Here is a 23,412-nt window from a genome sequence, read left to right on the forward strand (position 1 = left end):
TGCCAACCTAGGGGGGGGCGGGATCTGGCAGATGACATAAAATTGCCTGTGGCAGCTAATGGCATAGAAGACAGAAATTACATTAGAAATGAGGGTGATGAGTTAGATACAATATGAAAGTAACAGAAGGAAACTTCACAAGGAAGGGCAAAGGTTTCTTTTTCTTAGGAAAAGGAAATTAAACGCCCAGGGATAGCAAGAGGGGGCCCTGAGGAGGATCTTGGGGTAGATCGGAACAAGAGCCAGCAGGACGAGATAGATGGTTGCTAACAGGGCAGCTGCCATTTTCATCAGCAGTTGGAGCATCAGAAACAGTGCAAATCAAGGAACTGATGCCTGTCACTAAATCTGATGGACTCAGAAAGAACCAGGGCTGACATATTCACCATAATTGTGCATATGCACTCTTCACCATGTTTATAAGGGTGCGTTCCAAAGGAGCAACAGACAGCAAAATTTAGAGGGTGTGTGTCAGAGAAAGACAGCTCCTCCCTAGGCTTTATGGCAGGGCTTTTCAACCTTTACACCCATTGTGCCACTTTTAGGATATGGCAACATCCGAGCACCACCAGTCGCCTAGCAAGGTATCAAAAACTTGATGACCAAAAAAGAAAAAAGTGATGAAGTACAGGTAGTCCTCAATTTACAGCAGTTCGCTTAGTAACTGTTCAAAGTTACAATGGCACTGAAAAAGTTCCCCCCAAGCCACAGCTGAGCAGGACACCTGCCTGCCCACCCGGCGGCGCTCTTCCTCCTGTCCGAGGTTTTCATTGTTGTGAGCATTTCTGTTGACGATTGGCAGTGGGGGTGGTGTGGTGTGGTGGTTTTTATTCCCCCCCCGCTGGGTGGTTGCAGCAGGTTTTGGTCACTTCACATGACCCTGGGACACTGTGACCGTCATAAACATGAATCAGTTGCCAAGCATCTGAATGTAAATCACAAGACCCTGGAGATGCTGCAACATTCCAGCTGATCGGTGCTTCTTCTGGGCTCAGCAGAAGCGCGAGGATTAGTGCCAAGCTCCAGCTGGAGCCTGGTGCTGATCGTGGTGCTTCCACTGAGCCCCGACAGCCCTGCAGCTCCAGCCATCTCTCACTCAGGCTTGTGCGGTGCTGCCACTGGTTCAGCTCATTCCCCTCCCCCGCTACCACTTTTCTAGGATGGTCGCGTACCACCTGCCAGGTGCCAATGTACCACAGGGGGTACCCGTACCACTGGTTGAAAAGCCCTGCTTTATGGTACAAGTAGTTTGCTTTAGATTGACAAGATTCTGTCCAAAGGTGAGGAACAATTTTAAAAAGCGTGGTTAGAAGAATCACGTGTCTCTCTTGGCTTTTGGAACCTGGCAGATTGTTTTGTGGTGTGGTTGGCAACTAATGTCTGTATCACTTGCAGCTCTTTTTTTGCAGGCTTAACTGGAGAGGCCAGAGAGCAACATGGACCATCCAGATTCGATGCTCCAGCTCTGTCCTCAGTCTGAGACGACCGACCCAGTTTAGGGGGTGACTGAGGAATCTGTGCAAGCCTCTTGTGATGGCAGATAACTCTTGTTTGTCTCCCTCCTTTGCTAGCTGAAGAAGAAGCAGGTTTATGTGGAGAAGGTGGAGAAGATGCAGCAGGCGCTGGTTCAGTTACAGGCGGCTTGTGAGAAGCGGGAGCAGCTGGAGCACCGGCTCAGGACTCGGCTGGAGAGGGAACTCGAATCGCTCCGGATGCAGCAGGTAAAGGGAGCTGTGCAACTTCTGCTCCACTCCAGCAAGATTTGGGAAGCCTCTGAAAAGAATATGCAGAAGTATTTATTTATTAATCAAATTGGTATAGCCCTGCCCCCATTTCACCCAAAGCGACTCTAGGTGGCACACAATTGGATAAAACCACAAATATAAAAATGACACATATTTAAAAAATGTAACCATCTGCATTAAGAAATAAATGATATAAACAAATCTGCAACCCCCTAGTCAAAGAGAGGATCAAAATGGCCATTTTCACAAAATGGAGCCATCTGAACATCTCTCCACTTCCTTGCCCCTCCCCCCAAGGCCTGATGACATCACCAGCTCTCGGGGACCTTCCTTCTGTGATGTCCAAAGTGAGGGGTGAATCTAATTTTGGGGGGGAAGGACGTTCCGTAAGGAGGACGCCACCTCAGAGCAGGCACATCTCCTGGGACCCCCACAGGCCATCACCTAGTTCAGACATGTCAAAACACAAGGGCCGGATCCGCCCTGCGAAGTGGTTTCATGTGGCCCATGAAGCCATCCTGGAAACAGTGAGGGAACGGCCCCCGCTGCCTTGACCCCGGCCCAGACCAGTTGGGAGCCAATGTACGATTTCGTGGTGGCCATCTATCACTACCTCCATTTCTTCCTCATCTATATGCCAGGAATTGAGAGGGCCGGATGCCATGATCTTGGTTTTCTTAATGTTTTGTTTCAACCCAACTTTTGCACACTTCTTCACTCGCATGTAGAGGCTCTTTAGTTCCTCTTCACTTTCTGCCATTAGAGTGGTATCATCTGCATATCTTAGGTTGTTGATATTTCTCCCAGCAATCTTAATTCCAACTTTTGATTCATCTAGCCCTGCCTTTCTCATGATGTGCTCTGCATATAAGTTAAACAGGCAGGGCGACAGTATACAGCCTTGCCGGACTCCTTTCCTAATTTTGAACCAATCAGTGGTTCCGTGTCCAGTTCTCACTGTTGCTTCTTGACTTGCATATAGGTTTCTCAAGAGACAAATAAGATGGTCTGGTACTCCCATCTCTTTAAGAATTTGCCACAGTTTGTTGTGATCCACACAATCAAAGGCTTTAGCATAGTCAATGAAGCAGAAGTAGATGTTTTTCTGGAACTCCCTTGCTTTCTCCATGATCCAGTGTATGTTGGCAATTTGATTTCTAGTTCCTCTGTCTCTTCGAAATCCTGCCTGTACTTCTGGAAGTTCTCGATCCACATACTGCTGGAGTCTAGCTTGTAGGATTTTAACCATAACTTTACTAGCATGTGAAATGAGTGCAATGGTGTGATAGTTTAAACATTCTTTGGCACTGCCTTTCTTTGGAATTGGAATGTAAACTGATCTTTTCCAATCCTGTGGCCACTGTTGAGTTTTCCAAATTTGCTGGCAAATTGAGTGTAGCACTTTTACTGCATCGTCTTTTAAGATTTTGAATAGCTCAGCTGGAATACTGTCTCTCCACTAGCTTTGTTGTTGCTCAGCTTTTCTAAGGCCCACTTCACTTCACATTCTAGGGTGTCTGGCTCAAGGTCAGTGACCACCTCATCGTGGTTATCAGGGACGTTAAGCTCGTTCTTGTATAGTTCTTCTGTGTAATTTTTCCACCTCTTCTTAATCTCTTCTGCCTCTGTTAGGTCCCTGCTATTTTGGTCCTTTATCGTGCCCATTTTTGCATGAATCGTTCCCTTCATCTCTCCAAATTTCTTGGAAGAGATCTCTATTCTATTATTTTCTTCCATTTCTTTGCACTGTTCATTTAAGAAGGCATTCTTATCTCTTCTAGCTATTCTCTGGAATTCTGCATTCAATTGGGTGTATCTTTCTTTTTCTCCCTTGCCTTTCACTTCCCTCCTGTCCTCAGCTATTTGCAAAGCTTCCTCAGACAGCCATTTTGCTTTCTTGCATTTCTTTTTCTTTGGGATGGTTTTAGTTGCTACCTCTTGTACAATGTTGCGAACCTCCGTCCATAGTTCTTCAGGCACTCTGTCTATCAGATCTAATTCCTTAAATCTATTTGTCACCTCTACTGTATATTCGTCAGGGATATGATTTAGTTCATATCTGAGTGGCCTTAAGCCAGTTCCCTACTTTCTCCAGTTTAAGCCTAAATTTTGCAGTGAGAAGCTCGTGGTCTGAGCCACAGTCAGCTCCTGGTCTTGTTTTTACTGACAGTATAGAGCTTCTCCATCTTTGGCTGCAGAGCACATAGTCAATCTGATTTCTCTGTTGACCGTCTGGTGATGTCCATGTGTAGAGCCGTCTCTTGGGTTGTTGTAAAAGTGTGTTTGCTATGACCATCGTATTCTCTTGACAAAATTCACTTGCCTGTTATTCCGGTAATCTTTTGGCTTCCTACTTTAGCATTCTAATCCCCCATGATGATAAGGACATCATTTTTGGTGTTAGTTCTATAAGGTGCTGTAGGGCTTCATAGAACCGGTCAATTTCATCCTCTTCAGCACCGGTGGTTGGGGCATAGACTTGGACTACTGTGATATTGAATGGTTTGCCTTGGATTCAAACTGAGATCATTCTGTCATTTTGAGGATTGTATCCCAGTATTGCTTTTCCTACTCTTTTATTGACTATGAAGGCTACTCCATTTCTTTTGAGGGATTCTTGCCCGCAGTAGTATACCTGATGGTCATCTGAATTAAATTCACCCATTCCTATCCATTTTAGTTCGCTGATTCCTAAGATGTCGATGTTCAGTCTTGTCATCTCTTGTTTGACCACGTCCAGCTTTCCTTGATTCATGGATCTTACATTCCAGGTTCCTATGGAGAAAAAATCTTTACAGCATCGGACTTCCCTTTCACCACCAGACACATCCACAGCTGAGCGTCCTTTCGGCTTTGGCCCAGTCGCTTCATTCTTTCTGGCGCTACTAGTACTAGCCCTCTGCTCTTCCCCAGTAGCATATTGGACGCCTTCCGACCTGAGGGGCTCATCTTCCAGCGTCATATCGTTTTGCCTTTTGGTACTGTCCATAGGGTTTTCATGGCAGATACTGGAGTGGGTTGCCATTTCCTTCTCCAGTGGATCACGTTTTGTCAGAACTCTCGGCTATGACCTGTCCGTCTTGGGTGGCCCTGCACGGCATAGCTCATAGCTTCATTGAGTTACGCAAGCCCCTTCACCATGACAAGGCAGTAATCCATGAAGGGGACCCCTAGTCTAATTGATCTCTTTCTGCCAGATCTCATGGGCTGTGCTGATAGAACTGGGGAGAGATGGTCCCTCAAAGAAACTGACCCCATGCCATGAAGGGCTTACAAGGTCAATGTCAGCACTTCAAATGACCTGGAAACAGGCTGGCAGCCATGCGGCTTGTGGAGCAGAGGTGCAACATGCTCTGTTCCAGGAACATAAATTAGCACATCGACTGACAGAATGATAGGGCTGGAAGGGAGCTTGGAGTCCAGCATCATTCATGTGTCCTTCTCTCCACCTTGACTTTCCATGGAGCACCACCATATTGGTTGCAGTTCTGCACACTTCTCAGTGGGTTTGTTTTGTTGCCTTTTCCTGCCAGCGCCAGGGAACCTCTCAGACGGCTAACGCCTCCCCTGAGTACAGTGCGGCGGCCCTGATGGAGCTCTTGCGTGAAAAGGAGGAGAGGATCCTGGCTCTGGAGGCAGACATGACAAAGTGGGAGCAGAAGTATCTGGAAGAAAGTGTCATGCGTCAGTTTGCACTGGATGCGGCAGCCACTGTGGCTGCTCACCGGTAAGAGTGCGCACACAGACGGGGACACACACACACTCAGACACACTCAGACACTATTGCAAAAGAATCATGCAAAATCTGACAGGAGAAACATGCAGTGTACTCACACAACCAGCAACACTTCCAATTTCATCCTGGCAAATCAAACCCAAAGAGAATTAAGGCATATTGGTAGTTGGGGAAAATCCATTTTCCAATTAATACAATATATTTTGACCATATAATAGCAAACATATTTACCTAAGTTCTTCCTTTCCACTTCTAGTTTATAACTTATTATGCTCTCCAATTTGTATCCCCTTTCAAACATATATTCATTTTTTTTCAAAAAGCTGGAACCATTTGGGTTTCATAAAAAAACGGGATGGATTTTATGTGTGTCTCCATTAAATCAAGTATCTACACCTTCTGATCTTACCAGTGTTAGCCACTTAAAGTATCCAATTTTCAGCAGAGTGTAAAACTGATTTGAAAGCTCCATTTGCCAGCTTAATCCCCCCAATAGTTGACAGCGGTGATGAATTTTGAAAGGGTTTGTTTCTAGCAATGGATTCTATTTTCTATCTTCCTTCTTTCTACCAATACAATGGCTATTTTAATTCCAGTTTTTATTGAACATAAGTTTGCTTAACAATTCAATTGTCTGTATTTATAACCATGAAGGTCCATGGACACTTTCAGGATAGTTTATTGTAAAGCTTCTTGGATCAGATTGTATTTTGATGATGAAGTCTAATCCTGGGAACTGATTGAGGTCTGCTAAACTAAACTATGGTACCAAATGGAAAGGGAGGAGAGCAAGAGAGATTACCAACCAAAGAGCAGTTAGATGTGAAGCCAATTTCAATCTTGGTCTTTGTGAAATGGAACAAAATCTCCTAATGAATTGTAACTGAGCTCTCACACAATGAAATTTATTTTTAAGAAGGGAAATCTTCTTAAAAGGGGCATATAAATTAATTAATTCTTGAGGGGACTCACCTTTCCTCCCCACTGCTAGTTGTATATTCAGTGTTCCTCTCAAGCATCCGAGGAAGGGGACCGCCACACAGACCCTTGTCTAGTAAACAGCTGGTTGGTCTTCCAGGTTTGTCAAAGTTCAATCTTGCTTCATTTGGTCCCCCAAATCAAAGAAGATTCTGCCTGCCTCACTTCCTTAGCAGATGGGATCCACAGCAGGCCTTTTCTGCTGGCACAAGTGGGGCGGACTTGTCCCACCAGGGAAAGACAACTCCTCAGATACCCTGGACCCATTCCATGTAGAGCAGGGGTCCCCAATCCCTGGTCCGTGGACTGGTACCGGGCCATGGCATGCCAGCAATCGGTCCGCACAGACAAGCAAAGCCCCATCCGTGGGATGCAGGAAGTGCACGAAACCAGGCCCCCTCCGGTCTGCGGAAAATCCTCTCTCCACGGAACCGGTCCCTGGTGCCCAAAAGGTTTAAAAGAGCTTTAAAAGAGCTTTAAAAGTAACACCAAGACCTTGCATTGGATCCAGAAGCAAACTGGCAACCAATGCAAGTGGTGGAATAGTGGTGTTTTTGTGCAGTCCTAGGAGCTCCCAGGACTGTTTGTGCCACTACATTCTGCACCAGCTGCAGCTTCAGAATATTCTCCAAGGATAGCCCTAAGGCTAGAGCACGTTGCAGTAATCCAGCCAAGAGATGACTAGGCATGAGTGACCTTGCGCAGGGTCTCAGGATCCAGGTAAGGGCGCAACTGGTGCACAATGGGAAGTTGCCCAGAGGTCCTCCTAGCCATGACTACTACCTGCTCTTTTTAAGTGAGTCCAGGTGCACACTGCGATCTGTCTGGGATAGTCCAACCCCATCCAGCACTAATAATTATAAGCCATTAGTTCCCCACCGCTCCCTCTTGCCTCAGCTGAAGCCTGTTGTCCCCACGCAGATCCTTGCAGCCTCTAGGCACTGAGAGAGGGGAGTCACAGCATCGCTCGGATCACCAGGGATGGAAACGTACAGCACTGTAGCACCAGTGTACTGATGCTCTCTCCTCCCAGGGTGACGGATGATCTCACCCAGCAGACCTCTCGCTCCCTATTAACACCAAGTGGGATCAGCCTTGGAGACAAGAGTTGAACCAGCACAAGACGGTCCCACCCAGCCCCAGTCCCTGTAGCTGCTCCAAGAGGATACTGTGGTCGATGGTAGCAAAGGCTGCTCAGAACAGAACAGAGTTGGAAGAGATCTTGGAGGTCTTCTAGTCCAACCCTCTGTGCAAGCAGGAGACCCTATACCATTCCAGACAAGTGACTGTCCAGTCTCTTCTTGAAAGCCCCCAGCGATGGCAAGACGTTCCACTAGTTAATTGTTCTCACTTTTAGAAATTTCTCCCTAGTACTAGGTTGCTAGATTCTAGGGAGAGATCTTTGATTAGTTTCCATCCGTTGTTTTCCTTGTGGCAGCCCCTCCAATTTTGGAAGAATGCTATCATGTGACGTCCTAGTCCTTCTTTTCACTAAACTAGACATAGCCAATTCCTTCAACTCTTCTTCATATGTTTTAGTTCCAGCCCCTAATCATCTGTTGCTCTTTTCTGCCTCTTTCCAGACTTTCAACATCTTCTTTTATAATGCAGTGGCCACAACTGGATGCAGTATTCCAAGTGTGGTCTTAATAACACTTTATAAAGCAATAGTAATACTTCATGTGATCTTGATTCTATCCCTCTGTTAATGCAATTTAGGGATGCATTGGCTTTGTTGGCTGCTGCTGCTGGCTCAGAGCTAAGCGATTGTCCACTAGGACTCGGGCAAGATCACAGTTACTTCTGTTGAGCCAGGTTTCACCTAATCTGTACCTGTACATTTGTTTTTTCTTGCCTAAGTGTAAAACCCTACTTTTCCCATCACTGAATTTCATTTTGTTAGATGGGGCCCAGTGTTCAAGTCTGTCTAGAGCCATCTGGATCTTGACCCTATCTTCTAGAGTATTGGCTATTCCTGTCAGCTTAACGTTGGCTGTAAATTTGATGAGCTCCCCTTCTATTCCCTCATATAAATCATTTATGAAGCTATTAAAGAGTATTGGGCCTTGTGGTACCCCACTGCTTATTTCCCTCGATGTAGATGTAGTACCAGCAAGGACTACACGTTAAGTGGGATTTGTCATCCAGTTACAAATCCATCTGGTGGTGATGCTGTCCCACGTTTTCCTAGCTTTCCAAGAAAAGGCTGTCATTTACTTTGTCAAATACCTTATTGGAATCCAAGCAAACTAATTTAGTCACTCTGTCAAAGAATGAAGTCAGATTGATTTGGCATGATCTGTTTTTTACGAACCCGTATTGGTCAAGAGAGAGGAAGGAGGGATGTGCTTCCCTTATCCCGCTCTTGCCAGAGTTCGTCCACAGGTGCGACCAATGCCGGTTCCATCCTGTAGCACAGCCTGAATCCGGACTGAAAGGGTCCAGGTAATCTTTCATCCAGGACCCTCCGGGGCAGCTGTTTTTCCCACAAACCTCCCTAGAAAGGGTGCTGATGAAAGTTGTCCAGGGAACCTGGGTCCCCTTGGGGTTTCTTGAGGAGGGGGGCACAGCAGGGCCTCTTTGAATGATGCCAGAAAGACCCCCTCCTGCAGCACTGCATTAATCATCGCTTGGACCCCCTGCAGGTCTCCTTCCTGGATGCTTTCCCAACCAGCCGGGACAGGACCTAATAAGTAGGTAGTTGCCTTAACAGCCCCATGGACTCCTCCTCCTCCTCCTCCTTTCTTCTTCTTCTTAACGGTCAGGCCGTTCCCAGACAATCTGACAAGTCCTTTTCCAAGGCATCTCCATTTGACCTGCTCCACGCTTGGACTCCAAGTGAGAACACATCCAAGTGATTTTACCCAGCTGGTGCTCAAATTCCTCTACGTGGCCCTGTAAATGGGTGGCCTTAAACAGGCCATTGGGCAACACACTGCAGCCTCAAGGAGTCTGGAAGAATAGTGACATTTCACTGCCACATGGTAGACCTTAATTGTGGCTCTGACCCATGTCTGGACGTCTTCATTCTTAGTTTTCCTCAGGCGGGTCTCCCCGCATCTTTCCCCCCTTTTCAGCACCTCAACTCCTCTTGGGGAGCTGAGGGTGCTGAGGTTTTGGGGACTGATAGGCCACAGGAGGGCACATGGGCGCAATCCTGCCCAGGGCCTCGGGTGCTTTCTGATTCCACGTTGCAGCCAAGACCTCCACAGAGCTGTGCAGCAGAACCCCGGGATCCCCCCCCAGCCCCTTCTGAAAGCCCAGCCGGTCCATTAGCCTCTGAGGAGGGAACCATCTAAATAGGTCCCAACTCCCTGTGGAGGCGGGCAGCGTTGGGAGATCTTATACAGTCTCCAAGGCCTGGTCTTACTCTGATGGGGGCATAATGACGGATACCCCACCAGATCATGTTGCCACTGCTCTGAAAAGAAAATCCTATCCGGAGTGTGGCCACGATCCTTGGATGATTTGGGATAGGCCCGTGGCTGCCACGGTGGCTGTGAACCCACTCCTGGGTTGCTTCTGAGGTCAAGCCCAGAGATGACAGATTGAAGCCCACCAGGATCATAAATAAGCCTGGGGAGCTCCCCTGCCAGCCCCGAGATGGCCCCCAGCAGCCGGGCAGGGAGGTTGCGGGGCAGCAGCAGCAACGTGCCCAACTGTCCCCTTGAACCCAACTTTAGGAAGAGGGCCTCATCCCTGAACACTTGTGGAGCAAGGCCCTGATAACCATTGCTGCGCCCCCTACCTGCCCTGAGGCCTGGGCTCGTGCCAGGCCTTAAACCCCGCTGGACCCATTTCCAAGAGGGGAACCCCCCCCCCCCCGAGAACACCCAGGTCTCAATGAGGCACGCCAGGTCAGTTGTTCTTCCCCACAAATAAGGGAGGTGTTTTGTTGTTAACTGAGCTGGCATCCATCGACAGCAGCCAAAGGTCTGAGCTTCCTAGGGTCCACCGTCTATGGTCTGGGCATGAGCTCAGAGGGCAGGGGCATCTTCCCTTTTGGTCCCCATCTTGCCCATCACCACTTGAATCTGTTCCCCTGTCCCACATCCTCTACAAGGAGAGCCTCCCACCCACCCAGGCCAGCGGCCCTGCCCTTCTCCCAGCCAGCCCCATTCAATGATCTATCGGGGGTGGGAGAGGAGGGGATCTGATGGTGGCACTCCACAAAGACCCCAAGGGGCCTTATCCCTATCATTTGGGGCTGGGGGGAGGCTGAAATCTTATGCCATCCTGAGTCACATCTGCCCTCCAGCAATTCTCTCTCTGTTTCTGTTCTGGTCATTCAAACTAAAGACACACATATTTTCTTGCATCTCAGAATCTAACTATTTTTTTTTGTATATGGGGATTTGTTTTGCAGGGGAAATTGGATTATCTTATTTTCCCTTGCTCTCCAATGGTTGAAATGGCCTGATTCAACCCGCTGCATTTTGCAGTTCTGCTGCTGATGGAACAAGTTGGTTTCCTTCTTGTCTGCTAAATGGGAAGCTTCTGTGTCTAAAAGCCAAGCAGGGATCCCTGACTCTCCATCCAATACTGTTTGCAGAGACACCACTGTCCTCAGCCCTTCGCCCAACACCAGCTACGACACCTCCCTGGAAGCTCGCATCCAGAAGGAAGAGGAGGAGATCCTTCTGGCTAACCGGAGGTGCCTCGACATGGAGGGCAGGTAAGGAGCAGCTGCTTCTGAAATCCAGAATTCTTAATTACCCAGAAATCCATGGAGCCTTGACTGCTCAGGAAGTGTCAGGCTCAAAAACCAAGAAAGATACAGAGAATTACTTTTAAGCGGTGCTTTTGTTCTTCCTCACCCATAGGCAGAAATCTTGCCAAATTAAAGTAACTACTTGCCTCATTAAAGATAGACTCTGTGAACGTCTTCCTCCCAACCAAATTATCTAAGCTGATTCTTGGTCCTCTGGGATGCAACCCCTCCCTCCTGGGAATCCAGACCACATTCCGCCATAGGATGTTGTATAGGGGCTACTTTTGAAAAGTGGCCAAGTTGGAGTTGACACAAAGTAGAGTAACTAACTAGCGTAAGGTAGAAAGAGCAGGGGATTCCAGAACTGAAAGATCTACATCAGTGACCACTTGCTTCTCAGGCACAGATAAGATGATTGTATTGACCTAGAAAATGCCAAGGTTCCAACTAATGAAACCAAATAAATCAGAACTTCGAGGCTTGAAGTTTCCTCAAAGAATATGTTTATTGGATACATAATATTGGCACAGTCAAAAGTGAAACCAATTCTAAAATCCCCCCCAGGGATTCAGTATAACTAAATGTAACGATTCCCTACCCTCTACTACCATGCTCCCCAAGGAAAGCAATTGGCGGGACCCGTGACACATTTTCTCTCCACCTTCCAATTCCTGTGGGAATGACCTTGGCTCCCACGGGACCACTTCGTCTTTAGTCTAGCAATGCTTTTGTTTTCTTTCCTTCCTCCTAACCAATGTGGCAACTTAGAATGACAAAGATGGCTTCAGCCCGGTTCATTTCAGAAGTTGACAGAAAGTCCTAAATGGCTTAGGCAGGGCAAGCCTGTGCTTGCGGTGGCCCCAGCTAGCTGTTAAGCCCTATGAAGAGGCCCTTTGAAGGCGCCCTGTTTTCAGAGATTATTCACAATGAGAACCTGGTCCTGCACTGCTCTCTGTGGTGCACACTCTTGGGAAATTGCGGACACGCAGTGTCTTCATCATGTAAATGAGTGATGAATCTTGTTCTCCTGCCTGTTTTTAATACTCAGAGGGTGAAAGGCAGGAAAATAGGTTGGCAACCCACATTCTAGCATTTCCCCAAGAGAATGAAGCAAAGCAATGGAGCAACTTGTCCTCCAATCAGGAGGAGGAGGAGGAGGAGGAAGGCAATCTTTGACATTTCTGCTCATTAGCTAAATGGCCAGTGTCATTTCTCCACCCTGAGAGGGATCGGGGCCTTTCAGGTGGCCAAGAGGAGGTTGTGGGGGAGGGGGAGAATCCCACTTGAGGAAAGGGCTGGATCTATGAGTCTCTAGTTTCGCTAGTCTCCCTTTTCAGCGTGTTTCCTGGAGTTACTGAAATTCCTCCATGCTGCTTTTGAAAAAGTTGGATTGAGGCTAAGGTGGCTTGACAGGGCTTCTTTGGCAGCTCCCTTTGCTTGCACACCAACGCAGCACATTCAGGTCTTCCATACCCTCTTGTCATTATTTGGATGTTGACATCTGAATCTGCCGCTTTCCTGGTCCGGAGCACCACAGGCAGGCCGGCATCTCGCCAGCTAGCCGATGACTTCAACAGGCCCAAGTTTCTGAATCTTTGGGAGAGCTTATATAGCCTGAAAAAGTGGGGGTGACTGAAATGAGAGGGCTGCTCTTTTATCCCACCTTAGAATCAAGACTCTTCATGCGCAGATCATCGAGAAGGACGCCATGATCAAGGTCCTTCAGCAGCGGTCCCGAAAGGAGGCCAGCAAGACTGACCAGCTGTCTTCCATGCGGCCTGCCAAGTCCCTCATCTCCATCTCCAACGCCGGCTCCGGCCTGCTCTCCCACTCCTGCACACTCAGCAGCACCCCCATCCTGGAGGAGAAGCGGGAGGACAAGAGCTGGAAAGGCAGCCTAGGTGATTGCTTAGTGTGCGTCTCTTTAATAGACAAGCCAAAGGGGAAAAAAATAATACAAAGATACCACATCAATAAGTAGAAATTGTAAGAGTTTTACAGTGAGCGTTCTGCATTTTATTGAGGAAAGATTAACCAGAGAATCAGAAGTTATTTTTAACCCCCCCAAAAAAGATTTTTACATATCTTTTAAAACTCAGAGCTGAATGCTAGTATCTTCACTATTTTATTATTTAAAGATCAATCTCCTAAAATGTTTGGTCTTGGAGCATAAATAAAATTTGATTAAAATCACCAAACACAAAAACGTTATTACCGTAAGTAAATTTTTAGTTTCTAACTTCCGTGATCATTATTTGCTATGCAATATTGCACCACCCCCAGAGGGCGTAAAGATCTGCCGCTTGGGGCATGCAGACCGCTGGCGGCTGAAGCGAAGACCTACATGCTTTTGTTTGCCACAAATTAAAAGTACATGGGAGTACACAAATTATGAAATTTGTTCCGTGTAGATTGAGCAATTTGTTCCAAATTTATACATACTTAATTTTTTCCAATAAATGTATATTTATTAATCAAGTAAAAACCTAAAAGGAGAAAGAATCTATGTATATAATTACATAGCAGTGTAATCTCTTAACTTATCTATATTGCTATTGATCTTTTTCCTACTCCCCATGACGTTTTCAAGGATGCTGCTTGCAAGATTTACATTTTAACAAAGATTTTGAAAGTTGCTTCTGGCATCTGGGAAATTAAAGATAAGTTGACAGACTATAAGGATAAATGAGGACTAAAGCCTGTTTGATGGCTGCCTTATAGACTGCCAATAAAGAATTCAGCTCTGCTTGGAGATTGCCATTTATGCAAGCCTGCTTCCTTTCTCAGTCATGCACATGCTTGCTTGCTTAGTAAAGTGTGGAATAGGCAAGGGTGAGCAGCTGGGCCTGGCCCATGGCAGAGCCAAGCCTGAAGTAACCACCCACCCCTCTTCCCTGCCAGGTGTTCTGCTGGGAACAGAATGCCGCTCGGAGTCCATCCCTTCCACTCCCTCACCGGTTCTTCCCTCCACGCCGCTGCTCTCTGGGCATTCCAAAACGGGCAGTCGGGACTGCAGCACCCAGACGGACCGGGGCAGTGAGCAGAGCAAGGCCCCTGCTGCCTCCCCTGCGCCCCTCACACCGGGGAGACTCACAATGGTGAATCTGGCCTTTGGGGCAGACAAATCAGGTATGGAGGGGTGCTGCTTTCAGTTGGGTCTCCAGCACTGGACATGGTAGAGGTCAAGCAAACCGGCCTGTGTCTCATCCTCCACTGCTGGGTCCTGCTCCCCGAAACTGCCTGAAGTCAGGGCCCAAAGACAAAGTTTCTTCTAAGCAGTTTCCTTTATTGTTCCTCACCTATAGACAGAAATCTTGCCAAACTAGTGCAAACCACTTGCATCGTTAAAGATGTACTCTGAGAACTGATAGGGAGGAGCTGCCTCGAACCTCTTCCAACCAAACTCTCTGCACTTCACTGTCTCTTGGTCCTCTGGGATGCAGCCGCTCCCTCCGGGGAGTCTGGACTTCACACTTTGGGTCAAGAAGTGCCAGTAGGAGCGGAGCAACCAGGTGATGACAGGGTTGGCCACAGGTGCACTGCTCATCCCCAGTGTGTGTTGGGACCCCAGAATTTCTGGCTTTCATGGCTGAGTTTTCTGGGAATTGTGCAGGTCATCTTTGTCTAGCAAGCAAAATTGGGACAAGCAACTGGGTCATTAAGCAAAGTGGTCACTAAGAGAAAGCACATATCTGCTAACGATCTGACGTCAGCATTCCTTTGCTTTGTAGACATACGAAGATTGTAAATGGGATGGATTGCAAAGTTCCTTTCTCATCACTGGCATAAGTTCAAACAGTTGCTAAATGAGGAGTCCCTATAGTTTCGTTCCAACTGGAGGATGCAACTTTTGGAAGCTGCCGTGGTTTCTGTTTTTGACAAAGCCACAGAAAATTGGCATGGCAGCATTGAGCGAGCCAGAAGCCCCTCCCCCCCAAAAAAGAGCCACACAGGCCTCAGGCAGTCAATCCTGTGGTTTTAGTGTTTTAAGCCCTTCCAAGAGGCCAAGCAGGAGTGTGTCACCCCCTCCTCATTGCAAGATCTCCCACACCCTCTCTGTTTGTGGGAACCTCATGCTAAGGGTGTCAAGTAAAGCCACACCCATTTTGACCATTTCTTCCCAACAACTGAGGTTTGTGTTAGAAGGGTTGGTTAGATAAACAGATGGCCAGCGAAACCTGGTCATAAATGATGAATGTTTTGCCTGTTGATTTCAAGAGTACTTTTCTCACCACCCTTTTTGACATTTAATCATAGTCACACTTTGCCTTCTCCTTCTCGTATCTGCAGATGGCTCTGTTTTCCATTCCAGCACCCTAGAAAGGAAAAACTCACCTCAGAATTTGGGGCAGGACCTCAAAGACGGAGAAATGGTGGAGTATCTTATCTGAAAAGAACGTGCTGAAGACGTAGCAAGAATAATTTCTTTGGATACTTTTAAAGATAGAAATCACAGTTACTGTCTCATAAAGGAACCTTTTTTATTTGTGTATATACTTTTCTCTCAAAGTTATGAACAGCTTAACTTATAATTTGTTCCAAAATTATTAAACTAGATTAAGAATTGTTTTCCTTACCTTTTTTAAAAAAAAGAATTACTGGATCTGGTAGCAGCTGGATGAAAGTAAACCAAGGTCTTAAATGCACTACATTTTTAAAATTACAGTATTTTTTAAAAAGTTTGTATTTAAGAGAAACTTGTTAGCTCTCTGGATATCCATAATGCCTTTCCAAGCCAGAGTCCGCCATTTTTGCAAGACGGGCAATGGTGCTGCCACGTTTTGAGTATTAAATTTCCTGAAGTCTCCAGTTTCCTCGAAATCTTTGAGCCTCCAAGAGGTGGAGGGAAACTTCCTCTCCATCCTTTCCTTCTAAGATGAATGTCCCATTTTTGTAAAACATTCCAGAACTGGAGGAAAAAAAATCCAGACTTTCACAATGTGCCTGCACTTAGATTTTTTTCTTTAATGTTTGTGTCTTGTCTGATGAGATATCTTGAAGTTTTAGGGGGTGTCATTTTCATGCATCATGATAAGGAGTAATATCTACTGTCCAGTTTTGGATGATGAAGCCTGTTAGAAGCCGCATCTGCCTGGATGCTGCTCGGTCCTGAGAAGCCCAGGTCATTCCACTAGACCAGGGGTAGGCAACCTCGGCTCTTTTATGACTCTAGATCAGACATGTCAAACACAAGGCCCGGGGGCTGGATGCGGCCCGCAAAGTGGTTTCATGTGGCCCGCAAAGCCATCCTGGAAACAGTGAGGGAACGGCCCCCACTGCCTTGGCCCTGGCCCAGAGACCCTCCTTCTGCCAGAGACCCTCAGATCTGTCCCACTCCTGCCCAGGCCCCCATAGGCACCCTTGATGCGAACGATGTAGAGCTGGCCACGCCCACCCAGTAGGCCACACCCACCATGGCCACGCCCACCCAGTAGGCCACGCCCACCCTGGCCATACCCACCCGGCCCCCTGAGGGCAACCGCAATGCTGATGTGGCCCTCAATGAAATTGAGTTTGACACCCCTGCTCTAGATGGACCCGGTGGAGGCTTCAAGGCCATCTCTGGACACCGAGGAGGGGGTTCTTTGTGAAACCAGGCCAAAAGGCCCTTTTTTCCTTTTTTATGCTCTCTTTTCCACTTTTTCATTCCCAAATGGTTTGACTGTATCTCTGAATCCTTGTATATTATGATTTAGTGCCTTACGTGAGGCAATATTTACAGCAGGGTCAGTATTTTCAGAAATAATAAAAGGTGGATCAAGACACTTGTAATTTTCTGAAATGCTCCTTTCTGCACAATAAAATAGATATTAAACTTCAGGGTTTTCTATTCCCCAACCCATACTTCCAGCCACAGGTATACTTTGGGAATTGAGTAAAGTTTATACATCGGGGTAATCAAGACTGCAAAAGTACATTTTAGTATTTTCATTTAGTTTCTAGTAGAAATACATTTACATGTTAATGACTGTCCAAATAGATACCACATTGATGTATATTAAATTGGGGGACTTCACTGAAAAGCAAAGAGCCAGTTTTGTAATCTTTGCACATCTGGATTAAGCCAAATGTCCTTTGAGTAGGCTTTACTTTCTTGTCCTTGAGAAGGAGCCTTTTAATGGCTGGCCTGTTACATTAGGTGCTTTTCTTGGTGAAAGGGACAGGTCCTGCTAAATGCTCCATGATTTTGAATAATTTCTTGCCTACAATGTTAAATTAGAGTGGAATGGGTAAGGGGAGCTAATTCTCCTTAAATTAGCAGACATCATTTTTTGCAGTACTCACAGAATATAAATTTGGAGAAGGCCAAAGCACAGGATAGCCTGCAACTCCTTAGCATTTGAAATGCATCCTCTCCCTCCTGAGATGTGCCTTCAGCATCCAACATTGGTGTGTTTAAGAAAACTGAGCTTTTGCTTTACTTGAACAAGTTGCAACTTTTTCCTTACAATGGTTCTTGGCTGTCAGGGAGCCTAGAGGTCATATAGCTGTGCCTTTTCTTCTGGGGATTTTTTTGGGAAGGTTGCTTTGCCTGGTAGGAGAACCCAGATGGTGGGTTATATCGGATCCTTTGGGGGGGGCACCCACCATTTCTCCCCTCCTGCAGAGCTGATTTGTGATGAAAAAGAGTAGGCAGGATACTGTATCCCTTGGGGTTGTGCTGAAGCCAAGCTTTAGACTAAGAGTTTAACACAAACTCGGGTAATAGAAGCAAGGATATACAAAGTTGTGTAATGGAAAGCTGTGTAGTTTTTCCCCCCTGCAGTTTTTATCCAATAAGAAACAGTCCTATGAGCCTGGAGGTGCCAGAATGCCGAGTTGTTTGGGAAATGCTTATTTCTTTGCTTGAGAACATGTTGAAACTGGAGATGTGGCTGAGTTCTAAACATGTCGAATGGTTTTTTTCCCCACTTGGTGCAACCATGTATTTCCTCTGTACCTGTGTAAGAACGCGTGTCAATGTGTAGAATGCAGCTCCCGTGATCATTGTAATTGTACTTTATTTACAGTATGAAGAAAATACTTTTGTTTCAGAAAATGCTTGGAGTGGGTTTTTTTCTTCCTTCCTAGCAGCTAAATAGCCACACAAAAACAACCTGTGCTATTCTGGTAGTTTCACCTGTTTTCTACCCTTCAGACGCGTCGGAAGCAATAGCTGGACATGACAAAAGCTGCAGTCTAAGCCACACCGGGGCGACATCACATTAGGAACTGTGCCAATTTGCGTGATCCAGGCTAAGCCCCCCCCCAATGGTTGGTTGGCTTGTGGGTCGCCATCTCTCTTGTGGCTCTGCCTTTAGGAGGCTGCATGGCAGAGGCAGGCGGGGAGTGGGTGGAGCTGCCCAAGTGCCCCATAGGCGACCAAAGACTTTTGGCCCAGAGGGAGACTGGAAGCTGCGTCTGCTTGCAAATGGGGCGCTTGGGAACCACTTGCACGCAGAGGAAGCTTCCTTGGTCTCCCTGGAAATGGAGTGCTCGGTTTCCAAGCGCCCCAGAGGCACCCAAACACTTTTCGCCCGAGCGGAGAAATGACGGCTCTGGAGTGGAAGCCTCGTCTGCGTGCAAATGGGGCACTTGGGAGCAGAACAATTAGCCCCCTTCCCAAGCACCCCCCCCTTGCACGCAGAGGAAGCTTCCAGTCTCCCTCTGGGTGAAAGGATCAGTCCGGATCGCTTGCCTCCCCCCCCCCCGCCCTCTGCCTCTGGACTTACCTGCCTTGTGCCAAGAGGGCAGGGGCTGCAGCTGCTGCTTGTCGCCACGTGCTGGCCATGCCCAACCCCCCTTCCCAGGCTTATATTTGGGGTAGGGCTTATATTAGGCCCACCCCCAAAAAACAGGCTTGGGCTTATTTTCAGGGTGGGTCTTATTTTTGGGGAAACGGGTATTAAGAGAGATAAGGTCAAGAAGAAATATTTATTTATTTATTATTTAATTTAATTTCTATACCGCCCTTCTCCCGAAGGACTCAGGGCGGTGTACAGGGCAGTACAATAAAAATACAATATACAAAAGTTAAAAAAAAATTAAACACTGCAGCCCAAATCTAATAAATTGGTACAATAATAATTAAAATACCCCAAACCCATCAGACCAGGCCGGCTTGTTCAAATAAGTATGTTTTTAGGTCACGTCGGAAGGAGCGAAGGTCGGGAGCCGTCCGGAGCTCCACCGGTAAACGGTTCAAAGGTCTGGTGCGCCCACAGAGAACGGTCTCCCCCTGGGGGCCACCAATTGGCACACTCTGACCGACGGCACCCTAAGGAGGCCCTCCCTGTGGGAGCGCACTGGACGGAGGGAAGTCAATGCCGGCCGCAGGTGCTCCCGTGAATAACCTGGACCCATGCCAAGGTGACCAGTTAATGTGCATTGTATGCAAAAACGGGCATATGAAAAAGGCAGTTTGAGCAGTTTAGGCATACAAAGAGTTTATGAAGAAGAAGTGGTCAGGATAGGGATGTAGTGGGGTGGGGTGGGTGGGAGATCTTCAAAAAAAGAAGGGAGAAATTTAAAGATCAAAAGACAAGTTACAAAGTGATGTCTGGACATGGTGGGAGGAAGCTTGTTAAAAAGGAACCAATTTTGATTTGAGGAGACATTTCCTGACTTGAGAACAATTAACCAATGGAGCAGCTGTCCTCCTGGGCTTCTGGTGCTCCGTCGCTGGAAGTTCAACCATAAACCGTTTGACTGGGATGGCGTAAGGCTCATGCCTTGAGCAGGGGGCTGGACTGGAAAACCCCCAAGGCCCCTTCCAGCCCTAGGATTTTCTGATTCTGATTGGGAGAAAAAATACCATGTACAGTGATATTTAGCTACATTTCCTTTCGTTTATCTCCTGTCTTTCCATAGTTTTGCTTATGACGAAAGGCAAATCGCATGATAGAGATGTATGTAATGCCTGCATGTAAATAATCAGTACAAAAATATGTGAAATTTTGCATTGCGTCTGACTACAATGAACAGGAAAAAGAGGTAATTAGGACAACTAAGAGGGTGGAAGAACTGTAACATTTCAACCTCGGGGGGATTTGGGGGTTAGAAGAAAAAGCCAATGGAAATTTCATAAACGGATATAAAATTATGCTAGTCAGTAGAAATAAATACGTTTTTTCTTTCCTGACATGGGATCATGCAATTAAGTCAAATTGGGGATAGAGAGATTCAGGATATACTAAAGGAAGAACATGACAGATTGTCTCTTAAAACCTGGTGTTCATCTACACACCAATTTGGCTGTTTTCAAGAGTGGAGTAGTAAAGTGGCAACCCAGAATTTCTAATTAAGATTACCTTAATTCCACCCTGCCCTTGTGGGCCTCCTGGAGGCAGAGTCTGCCTTTTGGGAGAGCAGAAGACTGGACCAAAAGGTTGGCTTCACACAGTCTTAAGCCACAAGTGTGACTTTTTACCTCTCTTGCTATGCTTTTGGGCTTTGAAAAATGTAGTTGGAAACCCATTGTGGCTTTTTGGTACATTAAGCAAACAATGGCTTAAATGTGGGAACCAAGATGATATGCAAGGAAGTCTAAGTGTTCACTTAAAATGTTATCAAGGTTCTTGAATTAATCCATTTCCTGGCTTCCTGCTGCATGTCTTCTGGCTCTGAGGGCATCTCCCCTGCCTCAAGGGAGCCCAAATACTCTTCAAGGCAAATCTGATTATGCCACCTGCACCACAGACTGGACTAAGGCTGCAAACAGATCAGGCTTGCACAAGCTTCACACGTTGCAGAAATGTAGCTGCTAGGATTTTACAGATCCCTTTATATGGTTAAGAGCAACTTTTAGTTTATTGGTTTCTCTTGCTCTTTTCTCTCCCTCTTTGCCATTATTTGAACATTTACATATGAGTATTGCTTATTCCCCAGTTCTTTGATGCCGGATCTCTGCCTCACCACCTGCCTTCCTTCTCTGGAAGGGCAGAATGACCCATAAGTGACGCACCACAAATATCCCAGGAGGTGACAGCAAGATGCACAAATGTCTCCTAAGTTAGGCACTGAATTCAACCCAAGGCAACTTTTTATCACTTTAAGTGAGCTTGAATAGACAACAACCAAACTGATTTATCTTGTTTCAATAGGTGTGCGCAGCATGAATTCTTTGTACCAGCGTCAGTCTGGATTTCTACTGTGAAAAGAGCATTGCTGTTGTTACCCTTTTGCTGTTGTCGTTCCATTTTTCATGGTTGAAACATTCAGGGTCAGGGGGCAGGAAGCCTGTGTGATCCTCTGCTCTACATGCTGCAATTCCAGGGCTGCAAAGTTCTCTCTTCAGCAATTTTATCCAATTCTGGATATGACCTTCTGGTTCCCAAGTCTGTTGAGTCGAGATTGATGGACAACTCCATATGGACTTTTTGACAACACTACACAGGTGCTTGGTTATTGTCTTCTTCTGGAATGTCCTTTCACTTCCTGGTGTAGCCTTCTCACCCAGAGATTTCCTGATGGGACCCACATACTAACCGTGCTTGTCCCAAAGGTACTTTTCAAAAGGCAACTAGACTGCCTCGTTTTTCCTTGAAAAAGTTTTGTTTCTCATCCAAGAAACTTCTTCAGTTCTGACTGAATAGTGGGAAATAAAAGGATGTATATTTGCAGTCATTTGGTTGGTAGCACTCTGAAGGTCAGTTGCTAGCTTTCTGGGAGACATTGAGGCCACTTGGGGATTTATCTGTACCCTCAAGGTCATCTGAATCAGAATGGAAATGGGTGTGAAACCTTTTGGGGACAGCTGAAAGGACTGCATTGTAAACCAGAGATAAAGGTAAAGGTTCCCCCACACATGCGTGCTAGTCGTTTCCGATTCTAGGGGCCGGTGCTCACCTCTGTTTCAAAGCCGAAGAGCCAGCGCTTGTCCGAGGACGTCTCCGTGGTCATGTGGCCGGCACGACTAGCCAAAGGCGCACGGAACGCTGTTACCTTCCCACCGTAGTGGTCCTTATTTTTCTACTTTCATTTTTACGTGCTTTCGAACTGCTAGGCTGGCAGAAGCTGGGACGAGTAACAGGCGCTCACTCTGCTCATGTCAAATATCTCCCCCTTGTTGCCTTTAACCATGCTTGGCTTCCCAGCACACACAAAGTTGGCCAGTTACTAATAAAAATAAATAATAAAGGGATTGGAGTCATTTGTCTGGAATGGTATAGGGTTTGCTGTTTGGGCAGGGACCCCTCCAACTCAGTTATTCTGTATTTTGTAATACCAAGACCACATTTAAGCAAACAGTGAGTTCACTTTTTAGAATTCAGACAACTATATTAATACCTGTGTGCATAAAACAGGAGTTTCTCTGGAATTTCCCATCTGCTAGGAAATGACTCAGCTGGTGGCTTTGCATTTTTAACTCATCTGTATGGCACAAGAAGGGGGAAGGGTGGCTTGTAAGGTAACCTCTTCTGGGTACATGGGTACATTCCTGCTCAATTTACTCCATCCAGCTGGACACTTTGGGAGCTGTTCTGCTAAGCTCCCACCAGGGGGCCTTCTGCCATCAACAGTGAAGGAGATGAAGCAATGCTGACCATGAACAGGATGCCCAGTCAGTATGAACCGCTCTTGGGTCTACATTATGGCAGATTGAAAACAGCAAAGTTCCAATACTTCTCTGCATTCGTTATGTCTGCAAAATGCTGGCCAATAGCATCATTCCAGATGACTCATTCCTTTTGGATTCTGTGGCACCAAGCAGTTCCCTCTGCTGGCCATTGTACGTGGTTTCTTATGCATCGGGAAGAAATGTCCTGGATGAGTGGATTATCGGGGCCTGAGCTGGAAACAATGTTGGTCATCATTGTAAATGACTGACAGCAGGACTTAAGATGGCAGTGGCACACCACTCTTTTGCTAAGATACTCAATGGTTTTGGATAGCACATCAGTATGGTATCCTTTGGGGCTGCTCGCAAGGGGATTGAAGGCTGTTTTACAGTGGTCCCTCTCCTTTGTAAAGGCAGCAATTCTACTTGGAAGGAGAGGTATTGGAAGCAGATCGAGGTCTTGGACACTAAAGCAGGCTGCCCCAGGCTCAGCCCTCACCCATATACTATTTTCTACATAAAACCACTCAGAAAAGACAAACTTTGCTTTGGAATTAAGAATCATCAATATATCTCATCCAAGACCCAAACCTCAAGGTCATTGCCTGGGAACGTCTGAGGCAGACAGGCTGTTTCCAGAATAAAGCAAATGCAATAGATGGGTGGACAATGGGAGGGGAGGGGAGGAAAAGTTTTCCTATGC

General features: G+C 46.6%; 1 protein-coding gene across 2 annotated transcripts in view; it reads left to right on the forward strand.

Moving 5' to 3' along the window:
- AMOT (angiomotin) overlaps positions 1-18,203 on the forward strand; it is a 69,529-nt gene extending 51,326 nt beyond the window's left edge. For both annotated transcript variants that reach the window (XM_083372306.1, XM_083372307.1), the window contains exons 8-13: positions 1,572-1,721; positions 5,279-5,472; positions 11,012-11,134; positions 12,839-13,071; positions 14,072-14,299; positions 15,461-18,203. In XM_083372306.1, the coding sequence (XP_083228432.1) occupies positions 1,572-1,721; positions 5,279-5,472; positions 11,012-11,134; positions 12,839-13,071; positions 14,072-14,299; positions 15,461-15,561 (1,029 nt within the window). In that variant the 3' untranslated portion in view covers positions 15,562-18,203. The remainder of the gene's footprint in view (positions 1-1,571; positions 1,722-5,278; positions 5,473-11,011; positions 11,135-12,838; positions 13,072-14,071; positions 14,300-15,460) is intronic.
- Positions 18,204-23,412: the final 5,209 nt, after the last annotated feature.

Source organism: Vipera ursinii (genome assembly GCF_947247035.1).
Source record: "Vipera ursinii genome assembly, chromosome: 12".
NCBI classification, from domain to species: Eukaryota; Metazoa; Chordata; class Lepidosauria; order Squamata; family Viperidae; genus Vipera; species Vipera ursinii.